The sequence below is a fragment of the Orbicella franksi genome, chromosome 12 (genome assembly GCF_964199315.1).
Source record: "Orbicella franksi chromosome 12, jaOrbFran1.1, whole genome shotgun sequence".
Classification (NCBI taxonomy): Eukaryota; Metazoa; Cnidaria; class Anthozoa; order Scleractinia; family Merulinidae; genus Orbicella; species Orbicella franksi.
In genome coordinates, this window is record NC_138156.1 from 19,093,473 (window position 1) to 19,119,213 (window position 25,741).

Below are 25,741 nucleotides of genomic sequence, written 5' to 3' on the forward strand. Positions count from 1 at the left end.
CTGGACGAGTCAATGATGGCATGCTGAGGATTTTGCAAAAGGAAACAATCATGCATGGTGTACCCTAATTTTCGAAAATTTCTGCCTTAAACTTTTCATTCCATTTTTATTTTGTTCTTAAATTTTGTAGAAATTTTGGTTAAATGGTTCACATATCTGCATTCAACAGAATTCAAGTTTCCTGAAGACTTTCTCAAGGCATTCGCTATCCTTTTACTTTTATTTCCAAGTCACCTTGGAGTTTTGGTCAAATAGAAAGCTGCCCTTATATATTGCTATTGCTTGGTAATTTTGATTTGATTGGCAAGGCTATAATCAGCATATAAACACTAATAAAACATAGGTTTGTAGTTTTTGTTTCTAGTTATAATGGGTAAATAGAAGTTGGAAAATGGCACTCAGTCTATCAATTTAGGTTGTGGAAATCACTCATGAGTCAAAATTTAACTTGGGACTTACGATTAGATAGTCTTAGACTGGGTTAAGGAAGGAGGGAATTTTACTTCTCTCCCTCTATATCTTAATTAATATATATGCACCAGCAAAGTTATGAAATCAGATTAAAGTCATTTTTATTCCAATTCTTGATGTACAATGTAGTAATAAATTGGTTGTTCGAAAGTTTGTCAAGTTCCTATTAATAGCAGAGCAGTGGCGGATCCAGACTTTGAGCTAAGGGGGGTGGGGGGGGGGGGGCGGCGTTTTTTTTTACTTGCCCTGCCGGCTTCACTCATGTCCAATGCACCCGATCCGTAACGGGTCGTAAAAGGGGTGACGGTTCGCGACGGATCGTGACGGTTCGCCGGGTCGTTACGACCCGAAACGAATCGTCACCGACTGTCTCGACCGTCACACCGGAAGTCATGTCGCGAAAAGGGATAGCGGAAATAAGCAGGGGAATGAAGTGTGTGAATATTCCTCGTTCTAAAAAAATGCGGCCACAAACATTCGCACAAGTGTAAAGAACGACGCGCGCTAATGATGAGTCTCTCGCGAACCGATAAACGGTCTCACTGCACAAACGGTGACGGGTCGTCGCGATCCGTCCCGATCGGGACGATCCGCCGACATTTTCACCTCCCTCCATAATACCGCCATAAAAATTATCTAAGTCTCTCGCGAACGGACAAACCGTCACGAATCGTCACCATCAATCACGGGTCGTCGCGATCCGTCCCGATCGACAATTTCACCCCCTTCATAGTACAAACATGATTTTATCTAAGTCCCTCGCGACCTGGCAAACGGTCAAGGGCTGTTACCATCCGTCCCGAACGTGATGATCCGCCGACATGTCGCAAACTGACAAACGGTGACGGGCCGTCACGACCCGTCACGGATCGTCACCAGTTTGGCGACCCTTTACGGATCGGGTGTATTGAACAACCCTCGCCGGCTTTTCTTCCTTCAGTCATTTCTTCTTTTTTCACCCAAAATAAGGCGATAGATCCGCCACTGCAGAGAAATCCCTGTTTTCTCAAATTTATCTAAACAACTAATCAAACACTTTCATAAATCCTATTTCCAGGAATGTTCAAACCACACATGACGAGTAAAAATGTGCAGCGATACTGGACAGTGAAATGTCTTTTTAAGAGATGCGTTATCCAAAATGTTTCTTTGTCTACAACCAAACGTTTAGCTGTTTTCTTTCTTCTTTTTTTTTTGCGTCGGACTTGCGTTTAGTACAACTAAGAGGACTGCAACTAGAGTAACCTGCTAAACCTGTTTCCTGGAGAACAAATTCCTTAGGAGAGTATATTTGTACTTGTAATCTTACTTGTTACGCGGGTTATTTATACTCTACGAGGTACAGTTGGAAAGTAAAACAATATTAATGTTGTATGAAAGCCAAACCATAACAGTGGTATATAGATTTCGAAATCTTTTTTATTATTACTGTCATTTTTAAACTCAAACAGTGTATATACAAGGTTCAAGACTGACCCACGAGAAAGACAGCATCTTACTTTGCTTCTCATGGTTCCATACACGTTTCCAAAGTGACTTCATGTTTCGCACGAACAATGCTGACATTCTACAATTTAGTGATTGCGACTACACAAATCTTTAAAAAGAAAACAAAGTCAGTTAACTATATATTAGGTAAAGAGTTACGCAATACAGCTGATCTGTTCAGCCCTAAGAGCACTTGTTGCAACTTTTTTGACAATTCTCTTTCATCCACACAGCATATTTGTTAACGCAATATCCACTCTTGACAAATTCACCACAATTGGCGTTTTTGTCATGGCAATCTGTTGGTAAAAACAAAAAAAAAATAATGGAAATTTGCCATAGAAATAGTCATAATTGTTGAGATGTGTTAGAGCAATTGTAAATTGGCCAAATATGTCGTTAATGAATTGATTAATTGTCAATGACAATCATTTAGAAATAATTATCAATTATTGGAAAAACGTAATGAAAACCTTAAGGGCGGGGTGATTAGAGCCTTGATTATAGTTGGTTTTCACATGACAACACTAAAATTCAAACAACAAAACTATTGATCTTCCTGAGATTTTACTTTAATGATGTATAAGAGCAGCTGAAAACTAATATTCATACAAATTTTCGCTAGGAATGGGTTCTTGGTTTTGTGATACATTACGCTTGAATTTCTAAGCTTTTGCATGACGCGGCATTTACATGACGGTCTAGAGAGCTGTCATGATGGTTAAAAATGTGACTTATTTCGGGGAACTTGGCTATCTGAACAGTTCATGTCTTAGAAAAAGTATTATTTTAATGTTTTAGAGTTTCTCGAGGTATAAATTCACGCTTTTGTAGCAAAACTCAGTGACAGATGTTTCTGGTGGTTTCCGGCCGCCATGTTGGTGCCCATACGGATGGGCACCAGCATGGCGTCTCCATACAAATCTCTGTAAATTTGGGTAAAAAATTTCTTTGCATATCTCGCATAAGAAAAATTGCTGCGACCAGAATTTTGGCGAGAGTCTTTTCATATTTACCTTCTTTTATTTCCCAGATTCTGGACTTTATCTATTGACCGGTTTTTTTTTTTTTATTTTGATCTATTTCGAATTGCGTGACACTGAAAACCAGCAACATGCCTTGATATGCTATGAAGAAATGTTCAAGTCTATCACAAGAATTGTAGAGTTGGGTCACATAAATCATTTTACCACAGAAATGTCTAACTATAATGTCAGGTATAAACCCGGGGCGGGGATAAGGGAGGGGGGGCAGGTTGTTGGGGAACTCCCATACAAAAAGAACCGGAGTGCTCGTCGGAAATTTTGAAAAGAACCCCTATAAAAAGGTACCAAGATCCTGCTTCAGGGTGTGGCTTGAAATGTTTTTCACCCCTAAGAGGTATCAATTCTAAAACAACACATTATCTCCTGCCATATGCTTTTTCTGCTCAGTAACCTAAAAGCTACCGCAAAAGCTCCCGCTTTGTGGACCTTTTGAGGCTGAGCACCTAAAGAAGTACTAAATAAAACCGCTTTTTTTTAACCTCTGAAAGGTACGACTAGCATGACCGTCCTTCTTATATGGGAGGCCCCTCTCCTTCCCGGGGGGATAAAGTACAAGAATTCCTAGTTTTTATTGACTTACCACACACAAGACAGCTTCGTGGACAGTTCACCTCCATCCACACAGGATTTTTCTTGCATTCGTCGTTCTGTGCCCATTGCTTACAGCTGGCAGTGTTGTACACATCTTGGCATGCTATCAATCAAAAATAATAAAGTAAATAAATAAATGAATGAATAAATGAAGGTTTTATTAGCAAATTCAAATAAAAACTGGCTCTTCCATGCTAATATGAAAGGCTAAGAGCTAAAATACAACTCCCTTACAATAAAAGACACTAGAAATAAAATTTAAAATTATACGCGCTAAAAAATTTAAAAAGAATGAAAAACCGAAAATTATTTCAAAAAAGCGTTTCTTCAGCTTTTCCTTTAAAATTATTTTAACCCGACGATTGAACTGGTGTATATTATCGCAAAATCTAAGTGACGCAGGCAAGGAGTTAACGGCCTTTGAGGCACAGAATTTGAAAGTTCCAGGCTTGTGTGTAGTGTCAGGTCTGATCAGGAGCCATAATCGGGGACGGAGACCGTAAGTCTTGGGATCCGCGCGCACCTATGATATGGGACAATTTTTCTATTTTTAGAACAAATTGCGCCATCCTGACGTCACATATCCGCGCGGATCCACGCACATGTCGGGGGCTCTCGCGTGGATGTTGTCACGTTGCGTGATCAAATGGTGAGAGTTGAGAGACCTTGAGAGATTCTCTTGCGTATTTTTCACAGCGATGGCAGGGAATAAGGCAGGGAATACGAACCAGGGCGCTTATATGTAGTTTTATGCTCTGAGCTAACGGAAAAGGTGGGTTTTCCAGGGTCGAAAACAAGACTTCAATCTCGCGCTGGAAATGAATAATAAGATCTGGTCGCGCTAGTTGTAAGCTTACGCGTATGTTTTTGCGTTTGTTCTGACTTAAGAGTATAGCAAGAAAACTCTCTACTCTGGTATCGAGTTAATTTGTGAGTTTCTCAGACAATGGTTAATCATAACCAAAACCTGTTTTGATGGTTTCTTATTGTTTCTGCTTGTTTGGTGAGTTTGCAAAAGTTTTTGAAAGGAAAGTCTGACGCGTACAATTAGCTCATTTGCATAGTGCAGCTCGTGCACTTTCAAGTCCGCGTCGGTGTTTCCAATTGTCAACAAATCTTGACAAAGATTTCTTTCGTTATCTTTTGTGCTGAGATGCTGCAACAAAATTCACGAACGCAAAAAATGCTACTAACATCATGTGTGTTTCTTCAACATAAGCATAGTGAAGTTTTACACTGCGGAAATGAATATAAACAAGGAGTTTTGATAACTCGATCAACAAAATCGAGATCGTTTTTCGAAGTTGATTAAAGAAAGCGTCAATGTAACTTTGCTGATTATTTCTGCTTTATTCACATATTTTCAGCTTAGCTTTTAATATGTTATCAAACATTTATCAATCTTAAACATATTTAAAAACTATAGTTATTGTTTGAGTTCGATGTACGTTTTCACACGAAAGTGCGGCACAAGTACAATTTGTCATGTTTACTGACTGTACAAAACAAGCATCGGCGGGCGCTCTCATTCATCGACAACAGAGAATTTAGTGGATTTTTACACGAATAAAACTGAGCAGTATCTACGGACATAAAGTTATTGGGCCTTGATGAAACAGCAAGCGTTGCTTACAATTCAGGCGAAACTCAAACTGACCAAACTAGCAATTATTTTGTTTTACTTTTCAGTCGCGATATACTGGCAAATTGCTCGCAAGCGTGTGGCAAGAGGAGCTAGGAACTATGAAGTCCTAAAGCTCTGCTATATCTAAATATATCCAGCTGGTTTGTTGCTGTGTAATGGAAAAGCTGTTAATCTTCAACATATGTGAAATTTAAAGTGGAGTAATGTACAGCTCATGTAAAAGAAGCATCCGTCGGAACATAACTTGGTTAGCGATATATATAAGCTTGAAGCGGAACATACCTAAATTCGACACTGTCTTACTTCACTCGGCTCAAACTGGAGCAGCTTACGACGAAAATACTTAAGAAAAATTCCAACAGACGTAAACGCATTGAGTTGTGGGCCAAAAACATGAAAAATTTCGGGAATTTCGGACGCCATTTCCCCCGCGTGACATCCGCAAAAATCCTCGCAGCATGTACGCGCGTGTGCCTTAGGCGATGGCGCAATTTGTTCTAAAAATAGAATTATTGTCCCATATCATGGGGACAACCCCAATACTTGAAATGGCGCGCGCTTACGGTCTCCGTCCCCGATTATGGCTCCTGGTCTGATGTCACTGCTAGAGCAGAGAGGTCAATTTTTATACCAAATTGCAATCTCATTTTTTACGATAACTGCAGAAATTCTCGCGCGCTCATTGGCTCATCGTCATTGGCTCATCGTCAATATGCGGACAGACAAATGAATTTATAATTTATGCGTTGCGTCAACAAGCGAGAGCGGACAATTTGACAATCTGTTATCGTAAGAAACAAATTGACGTCAGTTTTTCATACGTCTGTCCTGTTATTGACAATGAATTTCGTCATAACATTGTCAAAGTAGTCCGCGAATCCACAGCTACTTTGACAATGTTATGACAAAATTTATCATCAATAACAGGACAGACACACGAAAAACTGACGTCAGTTTGTTAAATAGACTACATTTAAAGTCGTTCTTGTGCCTTACATTTTGTGTTTCGCAGGTACTTAACACAACAATTTCCAAATACCATTTAAAGAACTGGCATGGATGCCAAATAGTGTGGTTGGCATAGCACAGAACACGGTGTTATACATTGTGATACTGTTTAGATCGCTGTTTAATATTTAGGCTTGATAGGTTTGGGCTTCGTTTTTGCCCTTTGACTTTTTGTGACACTTACACAACAGATCATATGACTTGTAGCACATGGTCGGTCGTTCCAAGCCTTCCAGGGAGCACAGATCGTAAGTGTTTGCTGTTTTCAGCACCTTTTAGTTATAGTCTTTGCTTGTTTCTCCAGGTTTCTTTCTTACAGCCGCTCTCATTTGCCCTTTATTGTAGTTTTCACCGTTGTACAAGTTTGGTTACGTTTTAATACATCTGTATGGTTCAAGTAAAACGAACAGGCACGCCACGAGTCGAATACCTGTGCACTGTGTATTGAATAAGGAGTTTAAGTAGCCACGACGGTGATGCCGAGAAAAACGTCGATTAAAAAAATGATTTTATACGAAGAGTCTACGAATTTCGCGATACTCTAAAGTCAAAACTATCACAAAGCTCAATCAGGGACACAGCGCTGAGTTTGAAATAAAAATTTAAAAAATTAGCCATCGTGGTTCACGCTTTCCAGACAACGCAGAATTTAGTCCTTTCACGTTGTTGTTTTGCAGAGGACGGTAAAGACATTTATTGCACATATAGCGAGAATTTTAGGCAATAAACCTTGCAAACAGAATTCTATATGTGCCATATTTCCACATGTGAAAAAAGCGATACGTCCAATCAGCTTCGCGTATAGCGTTCTTCCCATGTGAAAATATAATCAATCAACGTTCAGATTGAATCACTTAGCCAATCAGAGTTAAGCACTCAAATGGTTTCCGAGAAGCGCGGTCTTGAAATCAGCGCCCGCTTGAAGTTTGTGTTTCGAGAACATGGCTTCGGCTTCCCGTTTTAGTTCACTTTCGGAAAAAACAGCAGCGGAATATATCCAACATCTTGAGCGCTAGAACTTCAGTTTGCGAATCAATGGCCATTTAAGAAACCGACGAAGTAAATTTAACATCAGAAAGCCAACAACATTCAAGGAGGAACATTCAAATTTAAACAGTGTGAGTCAAAGAGTCCGAATTTGTCTTTGCACAGCGCGAAGCGCCGCCATTACATGATTAAATCTGAGTGTGATTAGGGACAAGCAAAAAGATTTCACCCTATGTATTTACGAATTCTCCCGTATTATATTTAAGCCTATGTAGGCTCTTTGTCCGCCTGTTGTTGGACTGGAAAACAGATTTGTTTTTTATTACGCTTGGTCATTTTGATCAGTTTTGAATTTGTTGTTGCTCTGCATGTAAACTTATGGCATCAGAAAAACTAAAACTGATTTAACGAATATGTTTAATTCTCGTTATATATACAATAAACAAATTACAACACAGAAAGTACTTTGTACAGATTTTTATTCACTCGTTGAAAAACTTTGGAAAACTCACTCGTTCGTTTTCCAAAGTTTTGCAACTCGTGAATAAAAATCCGTACGTAGCACTTTCTATGAAGTAATCTATATGTACCAAGAATCATAACGCACGTGCACAGCTGATCCCATTGTTCTGCTCATTAAACCTTTTGTTTACAGACGTCCCCGATGTCGTTGCCGTCGTGGGTTTCTTAAACTGCCTGGTTTCGGTGACGGCGAACGCCGTAGTCGCCATCACAGATACCAGCCGGTGCAGCAAAAAAGTTAAAGAAAGAAGAAAGACAAATCAATTCTTACCACAAACACCACAGCTCTTCATGCAATTCTCTCTCATCCAGGTAAAGTACTTAGAATCTTTCTTGCAGAGTCCAGCATTCACCCAACCCTGGCACTTCTCGGGTGAGTGATATTCGTCCTTGCAAGCTGTAGAATGAATCGAAACTGTGGGTAAGATGATTGATATTGCATTTGTCACCATTTACTTTTAATTAGATTATCGCCCTTATGATTTGTAATTAATAAATTGCTCGTCAGTCTTTGGATTCCATTCAATTTGAAAATCAAAACCAAGCCCAAAGAGATATACAATTTTGGCATTTTCATTCAGCACTAACTTGGTTCCAACTCATTCTTTCAAAATATGTATTCTCTTTGTATCCGTATTTTCTCTCTGGCAAGCGTAAAATGTACCATAAACAACCGAAAGTAACGAGTATTTATTCCGGAATTAGCAGCCTTTGGGGCTCGTTACTTTCGGGTCTTTACACACGGGGGGTCGTTACTTTCGGGTAGCAAAAACGTTATATAAAGTTGGTAGGACTGAGCTCTTTTTAAGAAATAAAAGACGAAATTAAATTTGTATTAACAGTTCTTAAAACGTGAGATACAATTCTTCGTCCCGGTTACGTTTACATCTATGTTGCTGCCACATGGGTGGGTTCTTCATGTCTACATCATGTTGTCAGTGGTCGGCAGGAACGCTGATCAGATTCCGGTGTGAGCTCGCTACTTTCGGAAGTTTTCTGTAACTAGAATGACTTGCTTGATTATTTCCACTCGTCATTGTATGAAAAAGCCACTAAAATATTTAACTCAGCTGTGTTTGTAGCGATCTATTTTGAATCCTACCCCAAAATGTTCCTTTCAAATGCTAAGGCTGCAGTTTAAACGGACGCGGTTTCAAATCAGCACGGCTAAATCCTTTCGAAACCGCGTTTACACGAAAACGATTTATCCGTTTTCTTGGCTGTTACGTCATAACCGCGACATGCTTTGGTACCAGAGATCCAGAGAGGATTATACCTTGAATCGTCGTCCGTTTGTTTTGGGAATGGCGAAACGTTAACGTTTATTGGAGCGATGGAGATGGAGAAGCCGTTTTCAAAAAGACACGGTTAACCCCGTTTACATAGTTCATGAAACCGTATCGTTTTGAAAACGCTCCACTTACGACAGCGTTCTCAAAGAAAAATGCGATTTCATTAATTATTCCATCGTCGCCGTGTAAACAGAAGGCGTAACTGCATCGAAAAAGATGTAGTTAGAAATGAAACCGCGTCCGTGTAAACGGGGCCTAAGTTGAAACTGTACATGTATATCGAAAGGGTCGACTAAGCCAATTACTGAGATCAGCATGTTTTTGAACTAGCGTTTTTCCATACCTTCCCCAGTTGATGGGGTGGCGTGGGTAGATACAGGTTTGGCAGTGACTTTGGGGGTGGGCTTGGCGGGATTTGGTGTTGGCAAAAGATCTGCAAAAAAGAAAAGGAATGCTCTGTAAGATTGAATATAGTTCGTCAGTCTACAAGTGAAAACGGTTTAACTTATAGGACGATAAATTTAAAATTTTCTACTGAGATGTTGGAAGCCGCAGTGGGAGACTTGTTCTTGTATGCTAAAGCTTATATGCTCTTTTTTTTATATATGAATATAATTATTTTATAAGAATATCGAAGCTGAAAATTGCGAAATTTTAAGAAATTTTAGAGCAAATTTGAAAAGAATATAATTTTGTGTGTTGAAAATTTGTAAACACAAAGTAATTATATGTTCTTTAACTAAACCGATATATTTACCGCGCTTAGGCGTTTCGAGGAGTGTGAGAAATATGATTGAATTCTTTGGACAACCGGCTCAATTGGGTTGAGGCCGGCCGGTTGAGAAATTATTCAGCCAAACCAACTTTAAAAGGATTTTTCTAAGAGAACACGGGATATAACCCAACCAGCCTAAAACGGTTGATTTCGAACCACAACACTACCCAACTTTAGTCTGGAGATTCCAGGGATTTCAGAGAGACGAGAAAGAAAGAGAAGTTCATTAAATTTTGGTATTTTATTGAATTAGTCGACAACGTACCGCAAACACATGTCTTGACGCAGTCCAGTTTCATGTAAGCCACAGAGCATGGGTGACCGTTCTGCACCCGCCATTTGCACGTGTCTGTTCCCACTTTGTCAAAACACCGTTCTGACAAAAAATTAGCAAAAATCTTTAGTTTTTCAACTAATGCATTTAAGTATTTTAAGGGTTTACTAGACGTTACTTACTTTCACAGTTCTCCCCATACCATCCTTGATCACAGATTTTCTCTGTAGACAAAGCCGAATACGTGAGTCGTGAGTTAAAGTTCTTCTCTCATCGTATTTGACTTTAATGTTAACTGCTACCTTGACTGAAAATGTAATTTGGCGTTGATACTTGAAGGCCAAATAACAACAACAACGGGTCAATAATGTTACGGCGGGTGGAATCGATATTTTGCAGTACGAGGATATAGCTTACTAAACAGATTCGGTGTGTGTGTAAAGGAAACAAACGTACTAAACGCTATAAACGGAATTATATTTCTTACGTGAGCAATCCGCGCCTTTCCACTTGCCATAGCACGTGCAAGTGCAGGTTTTTTGGTCGACCTGCCCGCCATTCTTGCACTGCAAAGGACATCCTGAAAAACAAGACAAGAGAGGGTACATGTGCGTGCTAATTGAAATAATCGAACGGTAAACAGCTTGCATTCATGATTAAATAGTTTATTCCATCATATCACTCCTTTAATTTCACGCGCTGCACACATCACTACTTTCCAGTCTATCCTCAGCATGTTAGGATGTCCACATCATTCATGTCCTACTAGGCGTTCATTTGGTTGGTTAAGCCCCTCTCTCATTCTTTTTTCCCCTTGCGTTTTTCGCGTGCCAACCTAGATCAAGTTCTTTTGTCCCAGCTAGCTGCATGCGGGAACGCCTGGAAGAGGCTAATTCGTATTGTAAGTCGGGTAGAATTGCTAGCCTTGGTGGAGCCTTTACCGTGATAATTTTGAATTACTCACGACAGAGGTTGCACATGTGTGGGCAGTTCTTTTCCATCAAGTCTCTCTTTGTGAGGCACATGCTTTTCGTGTACGTCGAGCCACATTTGGGGCTAAAATTCTTGCACTCTCCTGTAGCAAACAAAGAAAAGAATATAGTTACCGCTTCATATGATATGAGGAGTTATTTACCCAATATCACTTTGACGATGTATCATTCCCGGGTATTTTAAGGAGAAGTAAAGATTTTATCATTCGAAAACGGCCGCTCCATTGGGTGTCGCAGACCAATATGCATTATTCCCCAAGATATATCCACTGAAACAGCATTATTCGTGTGAGACAATGTGAATCTCTTCTGCGACTCTGAGGGCACAACAGTTGCATTTATTCCTATAGTTCAATGCAATACACTCAAGCACGCACGAACGTTATGTAACTGCAAACCGCTTTTTCTTTTCCTTTTGAAGCCGCAATATGTTCGCGATAAGGCTTGTTCCTTGGGTTAATACACGGAAAAGCCTGTCTTTCGGCAAGTACATCGTTTGCTTTCGTTTACTCAGTATAGTTCTTTTTTCCTTAACCTCGTTCCCAGGGCTGGAAAAAAGGCTTGGAAACGAGGTTGCTTTTCCTTGTGTAGTCATATATACTCACTGCAAAGATTCTTATAACACCATCCCTGTCCACTGGCACACTTGGTACATGGAGTACCAGGTGTGTAGGGAAGCTGTCCAACTACGTTACCGCTGCAAAAAGAAATGGGACCATGAAACAAATATCAAATGTGCTCGTCAATCTTTCTCATTTTTCGCTGACCTCTGAACTGATCTTCCATCATTACCTTGCTTGAAATTATTTCAGAGCTTCCATCTACACAGAGTCGTTGACCACCGATGTATTCACTTTGTCCACAACACATAACCTTTGAACTACAAGCACGTAATTCGTGGGGCATTCTTTGGAGTAGGCTTCCACAACCCCGGGGACTCCAACAGCGCGATGTTAAAGGGAAGGGGGTACCGTCGGAAAATGTAAAGGGGATAAATCTGTGATTTGCTAAAGCTTTCCGTAGCCCCTTGAAAGAAACCTTTCTAAAACAGCAATTAAGAAGAGGTTTTGTGCCAGATCGATCTAGAGCATCAGCACAGTTTGACGGTGTATTTTTGTTTCTTCACCTGCAACCCTGAACTGAAGAGACTTAAAAACATTTGTGCTTGATCCTGAACAACCTAAGTGACACCAAAATCCCTACATTACACCCTTAAATGAAACGGCGAGCATCAAATGGGAGTTTCCCCTTATTTGACAAACGATCATATTATACGCATATGACGTCACCAAAATTCTCTCAGAGTCGAATATAAGTTCAACAACACGTTTCGTGAAATAGAAGAAAGGGTTGTATCCATGCTATATAAACTTGCATCTTTGCATTTGGTAAAATGAAGTACTATCTTCCATGCATGATCGTATTGAGGCAGTTACCTTGGGTAGTAGTCGCAGGTTACAACAGTCTCTCCAGGAACCCAGGGGTGAGGCTGACCAAAGTATTTGTCGCACCACCTAAAAGCGCAGCCAACTTGTTTGCTTTTTGCCCACACAACCTTGATGAGGAAGGAAAAAAACCCTCTATTTTATTGTTTTCTCTTTAACGTTTAAAATTAAGGCACTGAAGAAGAAGCAAAATCGTTTATTATATAGATGAATTAATTTGGTGTTTTTCATGGATCACATTTTAGAATATTTTTATTTTTTCGACGCACCTGTAAAGTTTTGTTAAATTCAGCTGTAGAGCTGTGATTTAAAAGCTTCAATAAACTATCTAGCTAACTCCATTCAAGAGACACAATGGGCCTGGATACAGCGATCATTCCAACAAAAGTATTTCCTCAGCCGCTAGCTCCATTGATTTAGTGCGAGTACCTATTAAACAAAATAGACCTTTTCAGCTTGTTTGGTTTGTTGCCCCATTTCAGACCATGTGATGATACTCTCTAGAATTCTTGCTTTCAAATTTTCAAACAGTCGAGTGCATATATATGTATATTTTTTAGATGGATAAAAGAGCAACTTTCATCAGAATATTCATATTACATGGTCTGTAATGGGGAAACAAACCGCCCAAACTAGAAAGGTCTATTGCGTAGCTCGAGATTTTTTTTTCTCTGAAAAAAGAAAGCAGTGGCTTCTTATGCCATGCATTTCGGCGGCGGGATAATCATGTTTGCCGAGAAGTACAGGAATATTACCGAAAGTCTTGTTATAGACTTCTGATATTACTAACCTGTGTGTAATGCCCACAAGGTTCTTTGCGGCACATCCACGATGGCATTGGATAGGCAAACTTTCCGAACGTGTAATAACTCTTTTCAATGAACCATCTACGCACGGAGTCCTCCGGCCCGGCTTCTTTGTTCTCAATCCACTTGCCCCATTCACGCGCCAAGTTTTGACCTAATAAATTTAATTAGACAGCACGGAAATAAATCGATACCCCTATCCAATGTTGGCAAAACACTTTCATCTAACAAAAGTTTTCATTTTACCATTCTCCAACATTGAATGGAGGATTGGGAGAGCTGACACTTATTCTGTGGGTATTACGGTTATGATTTCATGTTGTTGCGCGTCAGTTTCCAACGCAATTAGTCCATGGTTGTAGACAGACAACCCACATCTATACCTCTCTAACCAGACGCTTCTATTCGTGGAAACAATTTTAGCAGCTTCTTTACAAGACTTTCGGTGTAAACTATGGCTTGTTTGTGCATATTCAGTTTACAAAAAAAGGTTTCTTGAGTGTACAAAAACAGCAAAATTTGCAGCCGATACTTAGTTTGCCTGGTGTATTACGTAACACTTTCTAGTGGAAAGGACAAGATAAACCATCAATTGTAACTCACAAGTCAACAGAAATCTTCGTTTTCGAGCTGGAGGTCCTCGTTGAGAACACAGAGTCCTGTTATTGATCATCAATTTCGTCTAAACATTGTCAAAGTAGCTGTGGATCCGCAGACTACTTTGACCATGTTATGACGAAATTAATTGTCACTAACAGGACAGACGCATGAAAAACTTATGTCAATTTGTTTTTTACGATAACTTACTGTCAACTAGTCCGCTCTCGCTCGTTGCCACATCGCATAAATTATAAATTCATGTGTCTGTCCGCTTATTGACAACGAAAATTAGCCAATGAGTGCGCGAGAATTTCTGCAGCAATCGTAAAAATGGGGATAGTACAAATCATTTAACGTAATTTGTGCATGTAGTAGGTGTTAATTGTCTTTCTCTTACCTACAGACTTGCTTCGGAATATTTGGTTTGGGTACCACGCCCCGAACTTGGTAAAGCCATGCATCCACTCGCACTTATCCGACCACATTTGTGCCAGGTTACCAAGATCATCATTCCATTCCTACATTAACGTAAGGTAAGAAGAACACGGCATAAATTTCTAATACCTGCAAGGGTCAACTTCTGTTTAAGTAGTTCCCCGCCGGAGAAAATGTCTCGATTTTTTTTTCTTTCCGGAAGGGCGGCTATAACACTAGCTTCCTACGTAGACGCTTTATGGGATCGTCACGCAATCTTCTTCCCTCACGTAGGAGAGGAAGATTGCGTGACGAACCCGAAGTGCGTCTGCGTAGGAGGGTAGTGTAACACAGACTACGATTCAATGAGTATCGGGGATGGGATAAACATTTAGTTTGTTGGAGCTTTATCACTTGAAAGCTTTCTCTAAACTCCAATATTACTTTATTGACTTCGATACAAAGAAGTGCCAAGGCGATAGCGAAATTTATTGATTAGTTACGGGACGGGGGGTTTGCTATACCGAAATTCTGTTCCATGCATTTTATATAAATAAATAATAATAAATAATAATGATATTTTACTGTTTATAGTACCTTTGCTCGGCTTGAAGATATATCGTTTGATGCATGATTAGTCCCATTAAGTTAAGCACATTTTAAACACATTGATAATGGCGGAGCACGGCCAAGATAAACATACTGGGAGAAAGAAAATCGGGGAAAGGCTCACGTGCGATACGGAAGCTCTGTGTCACGCATTGCGAGTTCGTGACGAAAAATATCGTTAGCGAATATCTGATAATGTTTTCGCCTTCATGTCAGTCAACTGACTTTTAATTTTGGGTAGTCTCTATATTTACAAAAGAGATAATCAAGGAAGAGTTTTGCGTTTATATAAAATCGTTTGCGCCCAAATTTCCCTCTTAATGGGCCATTTTTGATGTTACCTCTTGCGTCGTTCATTCTGAACGAGGACCAATTCATCCCTTGTACATGCATTTTGAGTTAAAGTTAACAAGGTCATCGCATGACCGGAAATATCATGAAATATCAAACCGGAAAAGTTCGGGTTTCAAAATCTTGCAATTTATTCACACCTTTCAATCTCTAAAAGCTTGTATAATATTGACAACCAGCAACTACGTTGTCAGAAAATTGTTAATAACATAGAAAATAGATAACTGTTTATTTACAAAACGTAACGAAATGATACCTTGTAAAAAACACTTACTGACATGAATACAAAACTATTCATGTCAAGGAAGTCTGACATTGAGGGTCTGGATGAGTCCAACTGATAGCTGAGATTTGATCAAAAATTATCCGGTGAGAAAAAATGCGTTTTTTAACAGATAGCTCTGAGATTCGAGAACTAAAAAATTGGCTGATTGCTGAATGATAAATGAACTGAAATTGTTCACTGATTGCTGAGAAATCGCCGAAAATTTATCAGATAAACTGAGACTACATCCCCTCCATCCAGATCCTCAAAAGTTGACAACGTCTTCGAGTTAATTACATTTCTGACAAGTAATCTAAACTACATGATCTAGATATGGATTTAAATTTATCCGGTTTCTTTACTTTAAAACGGTCTTAGTTAATGTTACTGAATCGAATGCAAAAAAACATATTAACCAAACCAATCATGAGCAACTTTTTAAAAGTTATTCTAATCTACATTAGTCTGTATACAGTCTACAATAAAAAATGAATGATTGATTGATTGATTGTTAAAAAGTTTTACGGCCGGCCAACAACTTTTTTGCCTTCTCGAAATCCTCTCTACCCCAATTTTTCTTCAAAATAAACAATTCTGTTATTTCCCGACTCTCTGATTGTTAGATTCAGTCCGTTTTGTTTTAGAAAAAAAAAAACGTTGAAAGCTCAGATATCAAATAAACAAAACACTGACCTCTTAAGTAATACATTTCTACTTAGAATCCTTAGAAGAGTTGGATCAAAGGATCGGAGCATGGTTTCTTATTACACATGGCTACGCTTGGTTAAACCCGACTCAGTAGCGCCATCGTAAAATTCCAGCTAATCCAAGAATGTGCTGAGCGGAAAATAATGTAAAATAAACCCTGCGCTCTTTTACACGATTTAGCGCAGATCACACCAATCTCGACCAAGAAATGGCCTGTAAGTTCTAAGTGAAACTGAGACAAAAAATTTTACGAAACACCGAAAAATTCATCCCATGCGATATAGCAGGACGTAACATGTCGATTATTTCGATAGTCGATAAAAATCGATTTTGATCGATTTTGATCGATTTTGATCGATTTCAATCGACAAGTATCGGAAATATAAAAAACGATGTGTGGCGTAGACATACGTAGGTTGCGGACTGGCACAACAGTCACAGGTGCAAGGAGAAGCAAGGGGCATACAAACCCGGCGAATTTAGCCAACCTAGCGGAGAGGGAGTAGAGTCGTAACAGCTTGTATTTTTCAAATGTTGAACTAAGTAAAAACACCGATGAATAAAATGTTAATTTACTGTACTTTACTTCTTAATCACTTTATTGGCCTCGATTTTTTCCCGCATCTAGTCTAAATTTTGACCCGTTCTGTCACCCCGAAGAAGCACGACTTCGAATTCCCAGGATCTCTCATCTCCCCGCCTAGAGAGACCCTGGGAACTAGTTTGGTTCGAGTTATGTAAAAGATCGCGGTCTAGTTCAGCTGAAACTGTCAATCGATCATTTCTCGAGGTAATTTAAACGTTTTATTCTGTAATGCCACACACATTTACTTAAGAGCTGTTTACACTCGGCATAAAAAAAGTCACTGGAGGTATTATTGGTTTGGTTACTTGAATTTCGCAGCTGATTGAAACATTTGTCTGCATTTTTGTCGATAAAATCGATAATCAGTTGAAAATCTTGTGATTATCGACTTTTATCGACAAATTTAACTTGTCGATTGACAATTATCGACAAACATCGAGTACTATCGACTTATCGACTACGTTTTCGATGATCGACTTTGATCGATATGTTACGTCCTGGATATAGCAGATGACTGATGATCATGTCAATCTATTCGAAAATCTGAATGCGATGATTACCTAAGTCGGACACAACAATTTTACCATCCCTACGAACTGCTGTGGAGACTGGGTTATTTAACTCTCTTCTCTCGTTGCCTTTTCTTCCAAACTTTGTTACAAAGTTTCCGCTGAGTTCAAACAGCTGAGCTCTGTCATTGAATTCATCACAGACCAACAGCTGTCCTGCCTTGTCAACTGACAAGCAACGAGGTCTATTGAACTCCCCGTCCCCTTCCCCACTCTTTCCAAATTTGTACAAAAAATGTCCATCCCTAGCAAATACGTTGAGAGAATTTTCTTCACTATCTGATACTATAAAATGGTTGTCACACTGGACACAGTGAAGGGGATAGGTGAAAGAACCCTCTTCGCCAATTTTACGTAAAAGCCGGCCACTGGGCTTGTTACCTGAATCAGCGACAATAACATTTCCGTCGCTGTCTACAGATAAACCAAGGGGAAACTCGAGCTGATGATCAAGATTTCAGTTTCCCACCAAACTGGTTTAGGTACTCACCCTGCTCACTGAACAGTTGAACGTGGTGGTTACCAGAATCCACCACAAAAAGATTCTTGTTCTTTATATCAAAAGCTATTCCGGTAGGAAAGTTAAATTCTCCCTCTTTATCACCGTTTGTACCAAAACATGTCAAGAAACTCAAATCACCTGAAAATATTCGGACTTTGGCGTTACCATTATCAGTCACTGCAGTTTCATTGCGGTCATTCACTGCCACTCCCCATGGCTTACTCAGGCTTGGTGGATCAACAGGGCTGGAGTCTGAATTCAAAATTTTTGACAGAACTGACACAGATCTGAACTGTTTGGGTTTGACATGAACCGCAAATGGACTGCCTTGGACGTGCTGCTTATTTACTTTTACTGAAACGACACACTTTCCAGTTTCTTTGGCAAAATAACTAATTTTGTAGCTGCCGTTTTTGTTATCTTCCACTCGTGTTTCCGTGGCACAGTCCTGTCCTTGACGATTTCTCATTTCCACTGTTACGCAGTCACGTTTGTCATAATATTGTTTTCCTTTGGCATTTCTTGTCGTCAAAACAAACTGTGCTTCAAGCCCAACCATGGCTTGATTTGTTCCATCACCTTCAGCTCTTGAATGATTCACGCTAGGCTGGCTGAGAAACGCTTTGATTTTGACGGAGCCGATTCCTTCAGTGTTTGCTTTCGCTAGTAATGTTTCGTTTCCTACAAAACTGAATTGACGAACGCCTTCAAGGTCACCGTCGACGTGTTCCCCTTCACACCTGACTCCTTCCTGAAAGACTGTTGTTAATGCGAAATCATCCAACTGTGCTATCTCAGCGCTTGTGCTTTGCTCCAGAAGTGCTTCAGCTTTTTCAACTCCTGTCTCGATCATTTGAGCTTGTTGTTCAAACTCACTCTTTTGTATTCCCAGTCGTTCGAGGGATTGCTTTTCTTCGTTTTCAACTTCAGTAAAGATCTCCTGCATCTTCGATTCGATGGCAGCCTTCAAATTATCAGCAAACGTTTGAACTTTTCTTTTTACATTGACTACTTCTTCTCGAATCTTTGAACAGTTTTCTTCAACCTGAAAGATTTTATCTCTCATGTGTTGCGCCATTTTCTTTTGAGATTCAATCACAGACTTCGCTTCTGCTTTTCTTTCATTTGCCGCGTCTTCCAAATGTGTCAGTTTGACGTGGCCGTCGTGAAAGGTTACGACACAAAAGTTGCAAATAGGTTCATCACAGTTCTTACAAAACAATTCCAGTTCTTTCTTTTCGTGCCCTGGCTTTCTACAAAATGCTGGTCGCTTTAACACGTCCTCGATCACTCGGTGTTCTTTATTAGCACGGATTATGTTGTGCGCGGTAATACAGTCGGCACACCAGAATGCACAACACTCGAAGCAGTACAAACTCTGGGAGCTTTTCTTGTCACACTTTGCACATCTACATACATACATACATACATAAACTTTATTTAAGCTCGAATTTCAGAGTAGCTTGACAAGCTAATATTTCCGAGAACAAAATATTTGATAACGAAAAATTAAAATAGAAATTGCTATTTACATCTAACGCCTGTAGTGTTACAATCTTTGATGGCCAACGAATCTAGCAAACTATTGATGCGAAAATTGGTCGGCAAGTCGTTGAGATTTCCACTGCTAGGGACTCTACTCCCTCTTCTACATTCCGGGCATGTTATGATATCACGGCGGCTACTCGTTGGTTGAATCCCGTTCAAGCATTGAAGACAAAAACTGTGTAAACATGGCAGCTGTTTTGGATCTGTGAATGTGGTCTTGCACACAGAACAGTATACCTCTCCTTGAAGATTTTTTGGCAAGGCTTTTTTATCCATGATTACAGGCGGAAAACGGGGAGGGTTTGCAGTCGTAAACAACTCCAATAATGAAGTCTTACGATCGGGCTGGTGATAATGTCGATAATATTAACCAATCACAGACCGTTCTTTATAGGCATAACTGACATGTAAGATTTTTAGGAATTGTGATCAGTTTTATAGCATGACCTTCCAAATTTAAATATCAAGATGATTGAAAGGTTGAAAAAATACAGTACTCACTGTGTTTTGAGATGTTGACTAATCACGAAGCGCTATCAGAGATACTTCCATAGGACGTAACTTCTTACAATAATAACAGAATGGGCGACGATTTCTTTGAGAATTGTAACAAGCTTTCCTTGAACTTGTAAATTTAAAGGCTATCAGACACCTACTTATAACTATCAAACTATTCTCTGGTCATTGCTTAGCAAGGCTTTTATAATTATATCCATGATTATTCAAAGGCGGAAAACGGAGAGGGTCTGCAGTTGTAAACGCCTTCAACAATGAAGTCTTGTGATCAGCGTCTACATAATATTAACCAATCACAGAACATTGTCTATAGACGTGTTTGACATGTACGATTTCTAAGAATTGTGAATTGTGATCAATTTAAGCTTGACCTGATTCAGATCATGTTGTGTCAGTTTGCTAAATGATTGAATGGTTGAAAGAAGTCATTCACTGTGACTTGTGGTACTGACAATCACAGAGTTTCATTAGATCAGGTGACTTAAAATGAGCCAAGATTTCTGAGAATTGTGATTAGGGTTCCTTAACCTTATAGATGTAAAAGGCTAGTATCAGATACCTTTTTAAATCAGTTGCCTGTGCTTGGCAAAATGTTAGGAATGGTTTAATTAATAGTCTTCAGCGGTTTTGATGCGCATTAAATCGTGACTACGCGCTAGGCTATGTTACCTTTCGTCGACAAAGGGCATCAAACCCGTGGGGGGGGGGGGTACTCCCTTATTTGGCCGATGTGGGGACATGCCGCTGGACAGTGTATGTTTTTTGGCCTCCTTGTCCTGAAAAGGGTATACAATTTTACCTCGCCTCTATTCTAAACAGGGTATAGTTACACGATCTGTACGTGTTTAGCCTGTAAAATTCTTGTAAAACAGGAAAGTGCGTATTTTATCTCTTCTCTTTTAAAAAACAGGGTCTTAAAATAGAAGGTGTTTTCCTACACAAGGTAGGGTTTTTAGAGTATTTTTGTCCTAAACAGACTCATGATTTCAAACCCTCGGCGGTAGCCCTATACCCAGACATAAGTCAAGTACCCCTTCCCGGAGGAGGGCATTAAAACGTGACCAACTTAGAATTTCAATTACCGGTTGCCGATTTACTGTATAGTCAATAAACAACATTTCTTTCCATCCAGAGCATTGAAATATCTGAATCACAGAAAGTGTCCCATTATTACTTTATGTCGAACCAACAAATAAAACGCTAGAACAAATGGAAACTATAAGAGTGTCGAATTTTCCACGAGAATAGAGCATTTTCGAGTTACCCTGTGCCTCTGTTTTAAAATGAGTCTTCGTGCAAAACCTTTCTTATGAAGTTAAGTTTGATTTGCATGAAAATGAACCTGTTCCGGGAGGGGGGGGGGAGGAACACATTTTCATATGCTTTGCGGTCATATTATCTCCATTTCGCAAGAATGGGAACTTTGATCCGTTTTCAAAACTTCGGGAAAAATCGTCTAAAAACTCCTTAAAAAACGGCGCAACCCTTTACCTGCCTCGTGCCATTTTTAAAAAGTTATAACTTTCTTCATATACCGAGCCATAAAACAGAATTACTCGAATTAGTACATAGGCGACCACACTGTTAATCACAAGTATAAGAACACCCATTGCAAAAGCGATGTTGCATCAGTTGTTACACACCGTAATGAAAGCGTTTCTCTGAACAAACTCTTATCGACTTCCGGTTCTCTTACTTGGAGGCCAACTTTGCGCCTTAATAACATTGAATTCCGTACGGGTTCTACCATTAAACTAACAGGATCGAAAGTTAACCAGGCCCTTCTGGAATTCATCTTAATGTTTTTTAATTTGTTACCTGTTGCATGTTGACAGTAATGGACTGACAACTCAACAGAATAGTCTTCCGCTGTTCAGAAAATGTCGTTTTGTTTTTGTTTGAAACAGTGCCTGTGGCTTCGCTTGTAGCTTGTTTCCTTCCTGCCTATGGATTTTGGAGGTGATATTTTTCTTGGACGTTATACTTTGGCGTCTTACCTTATTTAATGAACTCATTAGCACTCATTTTGCCTCATTATAACTCATTCTTTGTCGTCAGGGGCGGATCCAGGATTTTTTTCAGGAGGGGCTGCACCACTAAGTGGCGTAACTGACTGGTAAGGTAAACAAATTTTTAAAAGCAAATACGAAGAAGAAGACTTCATCTCAGGAGGGGGGGGGGAGGTGCGCATCCCCTGCACCCTACCCCTAGATCCGCCCCTGGTAGTAGAAGGGCTTCTTTATAAAAAAGAACTGAACACAAAACGTATGTGCCGTGCTTCGTTTAACAACAACGCTGATTAAACTGATGAACGCGCATGTTAAAAACTTGAAATTTAAGAACAGGTTGTACGAACTTACACTTAGCAAAACAGCTGCTATAAAATGCCACAACACAGCAACTTTTAGTTCCATTTTGTATCGTGCTAAATGGAAATTAAAGACTTAAGACTTTTCAGAGCCCTCAGGAGTGCTAAACTTTTAAAACCCCGGTTTCCTTAACATAAAGTCCCTAGAGGCTGGGTGTGAGTGCTATCTTATTGGTTCCAATGCTTATTTGAGTTTGAAATTCTGTGCTTTTAATATCAAACGGAGTCATTTATCATTACGTTTAGTTAATCGTGGGCTAAGTGGTAAAGTTGTACAACTCACCAGGTACTCCATGTCCGCTGCACTTGGCTGTACCTCTCCACGGAACTTGTTGTGAAAGTCCACAAATTCCTCTTTTAGCTCGTCACTCAAACGACACTGAGTAAAATCACTCGGCTGAGGGGTAGTGGGGCCCATTTGACCGCCCATGCTGATTTTTAGAACAGTCGAGAGCCAGAGCAAGGAACACACCACGGAAATCATAACGTATTGCTGAGATTGAACTGTTGTGCAAAACGATGCTGTAACGAGCAAACGATATTAAATAATAATAAAACTTAAATAATATTTAATATTTCTAAGGCGCAAATTAACATGTGAATATGATCAAATGCGCCTAACAAACCATATGAGTAATATAAATTAGAACGTGCACCTTGCTCAGGGTGGGGGACTCCCATACATTGGCTATACAGGTATGTGCCGCGGGATAGGGTATGGTTTTTGAGGTTTCCGATACTTAAATAGGGTATTATTTCAGCCGCTGTTGGCATCATATTCCCGATGTGAACCTTAAATAGGTAAAGCCTGCATACGAGCCAAGTGGCCCATGAGGCACGAGCTTATCCCGATTTCTGTAGCATGAAGCGACTGGGAGTATTTCTACTCCCCCCTGGATGGGATGCTAGTCCATCGCAGGGTTATCCCCCAGCATTAAGTTCGCTGGTACCCATTTAAACACCTGGGTGGAGAAAGGCACTGTGAGAGTAAAGTGTCTTGCCCAAGAACACAACACAATGTCCCCGGCCAGGACTCGAACCCAGTAATCATGAGGCCACCGCGCCTGCCGAACCTTGAATAGGGCGTACCTAAAATAATAATGATAATAATAATAATAATAATAATAATAATAATAATAATAGGGTGTACCTAAATCAGCTAAAATAGGCGATCTGTATGATGGCGTCATTTGACTACAACTTAACTACCAGAATCCTTCACTTTTTCTGTTTCTTAAGGGCAATTGTTATTTAAACCCCACTGAGACTTTAAAATTTAAATAATTAAGAAAAAACGAAAGGAATTCTGGTAGTTGTGGTCAAATGACGATATCGTGCAAATCTGCTATTCCTGTGCATAAATGCCCAGCTAAATGAAAAACAAATTCTATGCTTGATGCTTAACTTTCAATACAGAAACGAAATATAGCTGACCCGTTCACGCCATTGTAAGTTTTAGTTTTTCCCGTGAACAGGGTGTCATTTGTCGAGTTTGTGCCTTAAATGGGGTATCAATTTGCATTTGCTTCATCCTTAAAAAGGGCCAAGGTTTAATACCCTTCGGGCACACACCTATCCGAAATTTGCGGCAGTACCCATCGCCCCCCGGGGGCCTTGCTCCCCTATATTTGAATAAAAATTGGTAGCTACTGATCATGATTCAAATCTCTCTTTAGAAAGTCCTGGAAGACAGTTATGTCTAATTGATATGGATCTTCACCAATTAGGTAGATTGGATAATGTCATGGTCCAATGGACTAAATTTAACTGTCGATGCACAAACTAAGTGCATGGTCTTAATCCGGTTTTAATCCAACCAATAGATTACATTTAATTGTCAAACCACGGATTATTCAGGCAATATTTACCACAAATCGTCAATAAGTTGTTTCAATAGGCTTAATCATGCGTGCTAAAAAGCTATATGGCTCACGGAAATCTGTTTAAATTTGAATCAAAATTTTAAATTTAACCGTCAACTTACAGGGGTAGCCATATATAGAATATGAGACCGTCAAAGTCAGATTTGAATCAAACTAGTTTTCTTTTCACCAAATTCTGTAGCTGCTCCAGACCTCTCAGATTGCGGCCAGAGCAAAGGATACACAAGTATGGAAACCGAGAAACAGAGACAGACAAGCTAAAGATAAGGAGAGCGGGCAGTGAATTGACTTTGGTAAATATACTGCTGGGGTTTACATTTTTAACTCCGCTAGTTTATATGGTCCACCAGCTATCACGATCTGATTGCCTGGAACGAGCTAAAAAACCCGCGAGTTTAAAAATTCATAATTCGTTTGTCAATCAGTGGTACAGTACAGTGTCTTCACCCAGAATTGACAGAATGGCCTCCGCCATTATGCATTAAACTGTCTTTGCCCAAAGTGACTTGTGTTTGCATCCGATAAAATGTGTTGAACTCAAAGACCTCAAGATTGACGCCGCGCTGAGGAGAAAAGTAGTCGCGTAGTCTTAACTTGGCGCTAAATGCCGTCCCCTACTCTTGAAATTTAGACAACACTTAGTCTGGGATGCTTGAAATAATTATTATTTTGCCCCACTTCTTGTTTTTAAACCGCTTCGAAAATCGCTATCTTGTATTATTTGTCATTTGTGATGTGATAAAAGGCTGACTTACCTGAATTTCTCCAGAATATTTTGCCTTCAAGCGTCTGATATGCTTTACAGAGAGATCTTGCCAGCTGGCCGTTAGTGTCTAAGTGCGTCTAGCTAAGAGCGCACGCCAATTTGTAGCGTTGAAAATGATCAGTTCTGCTTAGCGCGTTGTTCCTGTAACGGTCGGTTAACCCTGACTCTTTGGTCTCCCGCCGTTTTATGAAAGACTGTTTATCTTTCAGTATTTGTTGCATGTCTCTTTTGTTAATTTGTTTTGACTTTTTGGACGCAGCGGACATAGAAGAAATCTTTATCAAAACCACAGTTCTACTGGAATAGTGCAACGTTCTGCGTCGAATTATGTACAACGAGCTGGTTGTGACTTATTTTTTCACGAACAAGCATATTGACAAGCAAGGCTTGCACAAGGCGTTTTTTATAAAACTTTTTTCGTGACTCGCTGTGTTGTCAGTAAACTTTAATGTTTGTTCCATCGTTGCACGTGACTGGCTAATAGAAATTATGCTCTGTTCCAATTTGAAAAGCTTGATTGACGCTTGATTGAAGCGTATTCTTTTCAATCCGATTTGTTGTCATTTTTGATTACGTTTTTTTAGTTGGCCGTTACACAAACGGTCTCGAAACTACTAAATAGTCACGGAAAACGTTTTGAAAAATACCTGTGAGAAATTTTAACTTATCGAATTGCTTTCTAGTTTGCCGCTTATAAAAACGCTAAATGTGACA

At 39.6% G+C, this 25,741-nt stretch overlaps 1 protein-coding gene and 1 pseudogene across 2 annotated transcripts; both read right to left on the reverse strand.

Moving 5' to 3' along the window:
• Positions 1–403: 403 nt before the first annotated feature.
• Positions 404–25,335, reverse strand: LOC145464377 (uncharacterized). 2 transcript variants are annotated; one of them, XM_081448254.1, is made up of 14 exons: positions 25,017–25,335; positions 22,662–22,900; positions 14,340–14,460; positions 13,327–13,496; positions 12,528–12,646; positions 11,697–11,788; positions 11,064–11,174; positions 10,587–10,679; positions 10,282–10,323; positions 10,091–10,201; positions 9,394–9,483; positions 8,030–8,155; positions 3,586–3,699; positions 404–2,258 (listed from the first exon to the last, which is right to left on the reverse strand). In XM_081448254.1, exons 2-14 carry the CDS (start codon positions 22,860–22,862, stop codon positions 2,143–2,145), a joined length of 1,506 nt encoding a protein of 501 aa, XP_081304380.1. In that variant the 5' UTR covers positions 22,863–22,900; positions 25,017–25,335; the 3' UTR covers positions 404–2,142. The 2 variants fall into 2 exon arrangements, with proteins under 2 accessions (XP_081304380.1, XP_081304379.1); XM_081448253.1 differs by lacking the exon at positions 25,017–25,335 and adding an exon at positions 23,529–24,252 and having other exon boundaries at positions 22,662–23,467.
• On the reverse strand, positions 17,407–19,770 carry LOC145463639 (E3 ubiquitin-protein ligase TRIM45-like; annotated as a pseudogene).
• Positions 25,336–25,741: the final 406 nt, after the last annotated feature.

What these genes read in the sequence shown, in the direction of transcription:
- LOC145464377 (XM_081448254.1), bottom strand. Translation starts at nt 22,862, where the DNA reads ATGATTTCCGTGGTGTGTTCCTTGCTCTGGCTCTCGACTGTTCTAAAA. An exon ending in ATTCCGAAGCAAGTCTGTAG is followed by an intron (nt 13,497 to 14,339) that starts GTAAGAGAAAGA and finishes TAAATTTATTAG; the next exon opens with GTCAAAACTTGGCGCGTGAA. An exon ending in CTTGTGGGCATTACACACAG is followed by an intron (nt 12,647 to 13,326) that starts GTTAGTAATATC and finishes TTCCTCATCAAG; the next exon opens with GTTGTGTGGGCAAAAAGCAA.